Below are 2,372 nucleotides of genomic sequence, written 5' to 3'. Positions count from 1 at the left end.
TGGACAAGGATCCTGGACAGACCTCAGGCAGTTTTCAGGCTCTCTGGTTCAGTTTGGTCTTTTTTCCTGTTTGTGATTTTAAAGCTCAGATTTTTTTCCCCTAAAATGACTTTTAATTTGTCGACAGTCAGAAAACTAAACACCAAGAGGGGTGGAAACTTTTGCTTCTGTTGTCAGAAACTGATTGAATAAAAACTTCACATACGTCAAAATATTTACATCTTACATTTATTATTAACTCAAAGAGAAGCTGAAGTTTTTTTTATTTTTGGACTCGGCTCACCTTGAAGTGGAAGATCCAAACCATCACAGTCGGCAGAAACATCTGGAGATCTGAAACACATTTAATTAATTAATCACACAGATTTTTAACTTCCTGCTGCTTTTTAAATCTAATTTCTGTCATTTTCAGGGTGAATTCCTCAAATTTAAACATCTTTACAGTTTTGTATCCTAATCAGCAGGAAATGACTGAAAAACGTCTCGTCTGAGTCGGTTTAAGGTAATAAAGAGAAAACAAACAACTAAAAAAGGTCCGGCTTTCCTTCCTGATTTAGTTTCCTGTAAAAACTTGGCTGAACAGTAAAGTAAGGTTACTGTAAATAAACATTAAATCCAGCCTGAAACTGTAAACCTGTCAAACCATCAGCTCTCGTATTTTTAGGTGCCGTCAGATTTAAGGTGGTATTGGTGTCACTTCCTGTCCAACGGGTGGTTTTCAACTCACTGAGAGTAAAACAAATGAAATGTTTGGTTCTAAAAGTTTTCAGAGAAAACTGCAGCTGTAAATGAAAATACTGTCAGTTTTCTGAGTTTCTTCAATCGAACATTTAATGATCTGATCTTGTTTGTTCAGTTCAGACAGAAGAACCTGAAGAACCTGAGGAAGACCCCGGGTCGGTACCGAGCCAGGAGCTCTGAGCAGATACTCACCACCAGCAGCCGTCATGTTGATTCTGGAGGAGAAGCCTCTGCTGGTGGTTTCCCTTCTTCGTCTCACTGAAAGCTTCTCTCGCCTTCCCCCCGAACATCATGTGAGAAACTCACAAAACCACAAACTAAAGTTGGAGCAAAGCAGGCTGTTTTTTTTATTTCATGGTCCAAATAAGAACATGTGAACAGGTTCATGTTTAAAGGCTGTTTCTGCTGCAAACATTTGACCTTCAGCCCAACAGACTTCAGGTTTATCTGTTATTTTTATTTATCTTATTTCTCCCTGAGGTTCAGTGTTTCAGCTGTTAAACTCTTCATTAATAAGCTGCTGCTGCTGCTGCTGCTGCTGCTGCTGCTGATGATGATGATGATGAAAGTGGAGGTTTTGTTCTCAGGGACAACCTGAGCGGCTGCAGGTGAATCATTCTGTACGTTTTTATCTCGCTCATTCACGCTGATCTGTTTCTGGTCCTGGACAGCAGCTGAAGTTCTGCACAGATCTGCACAGACTTCTGCACACCTGTCGCTCTGCGGTTGTGGTTTGGTGCTTTCACTTAAAGCAGCTTTAACCACAGAGCAGAAAAAAACAACAAACGTAGCAGAGTTACAGCGAGGAGCCAAACATTCACGTTTTATCTGCTCCTGGTTAAACCTTGGAGGAGCTGATGGATCTGAGAGGAGAGGAGCTTCTCTGCAGATCTTCCAGGACCTGGAGCTGCTCGGCTTCGTGCACCGACCGCTAGAACCTCCAGTTCTGGTTGTTCAGCGCTGAAAACAGGAAATCAGAACAATTCCCTCCTGTCTTACCCACTTCCCTTACCTGTACTGTGCAGAGGACAAACAGGCTGAGCTGCATGCGCTCACAAAGCCACAGTGACTGACTCTAAACCCACTCTGTTCCCTGAAGCTTGTTTTTCACATTTTCCGGTCCTGAAAAAAACAACAAAAAAAAACTTTTTTGCTGCCACCTTTACGCACGACTAGGTTTACAGATAAACTCATCTGAGGTCGTTTTTAGCTGTTAGCTGCTTCAGCTATCACCCAAACCGGGTCCTCATGGGTCACCTGCTGCTAAAATACAGCTGCTTACCCAGAATGCACTGCAGCTGTCAGCACAGCGGTGGAGGGCTGATGGTTTGGGCTGATTCTGGAGTCAGATGTGAGGCCGTCTGTCCGACAAACACAGCAGCTAATCTACAGCAGAACGGTCCAGAACCAGAACCTCAGAGAGCTGAGCAGAAACCAATCAGCTGAAGCGACGCTGGAGAGGCGGGCGCGGACCGGGTCCATGATTACTGATGATTATTGATGATTACTGATGATTATTGATGATTACTGATGATTACTGATGATTATTGATGATTACTGATGATTATTGATGATTACTGATGATTACTGATGATTACTGATGATTATTGATGATTATTGATACTTAGTGA

At 42.5% G+C, this 2,372-nt stretch overlaps 2 protein-coding genes across 4 annotated transcripts in view; both read right to left on the bottom strand.

The window, feature by feature from the left end:
* The window catches only part of LOC108229599 (tensin-4), a 25,671-nt gene extending 23,955 nt beyond the window's left edge, over window positions 1-1,716 (bottom strand). For 2 of the 3 annotated variants that reach the window (XR_005232979.1, XR_005232980.1), the window contains exons 1-2: window positions 934-1,716; window positions 284-333 (exon numbers count right to left, since the gene is read on the bottom strand). The gene's annotated coding sequence lies outside the window, so the exon portion shown is untranslated. The remainder of the gene's footprint in view (window positions 1-283; window positions 334-933) is intronic. The other variant, XM_037974834.1, reaches the window with a different exon arrangement.
* A 33-nt stretch (window positions 1,717-1,749) lies between these two features.
* Window positions 1,750-2,372, bottom strand: part of LOC108228302 (SWI/SNF-related matrix-associated actin-dependent regulator of chromatin subfamily E member 1) — a 13,921-nt gene continuing 13,298 nt past the window's right edge. The window contains exon 12 of the mRNA XM_037974646.1: window positions 1,750-1,758. Coding sequence (XP_037830574.1) covers window positions 1,750-1,758 — 9 coding nt within the window. The remainder of the gene's footprint in view (window positions 1,759-2,372) is intronic.

This window comes from Kryptolebias marmoratus, linkage group LG3, assembly GCF_001649575.2.
Source record: "Kryptolebias marmoratus isolate JLee-2015 linkage group LG3, ASM164957v2, whole genome shotgun sequence".
Lineage (NCBI taxonomy): Eukaryota > Metazoa > Chordata > Actinopteri > Cyprinodontiformes > Rivulidae > Kryptolebias > Kryptolebias marmoratus.
This window is presented reverse-complemented; position numbering and strand designations above follow the sequence as displayed.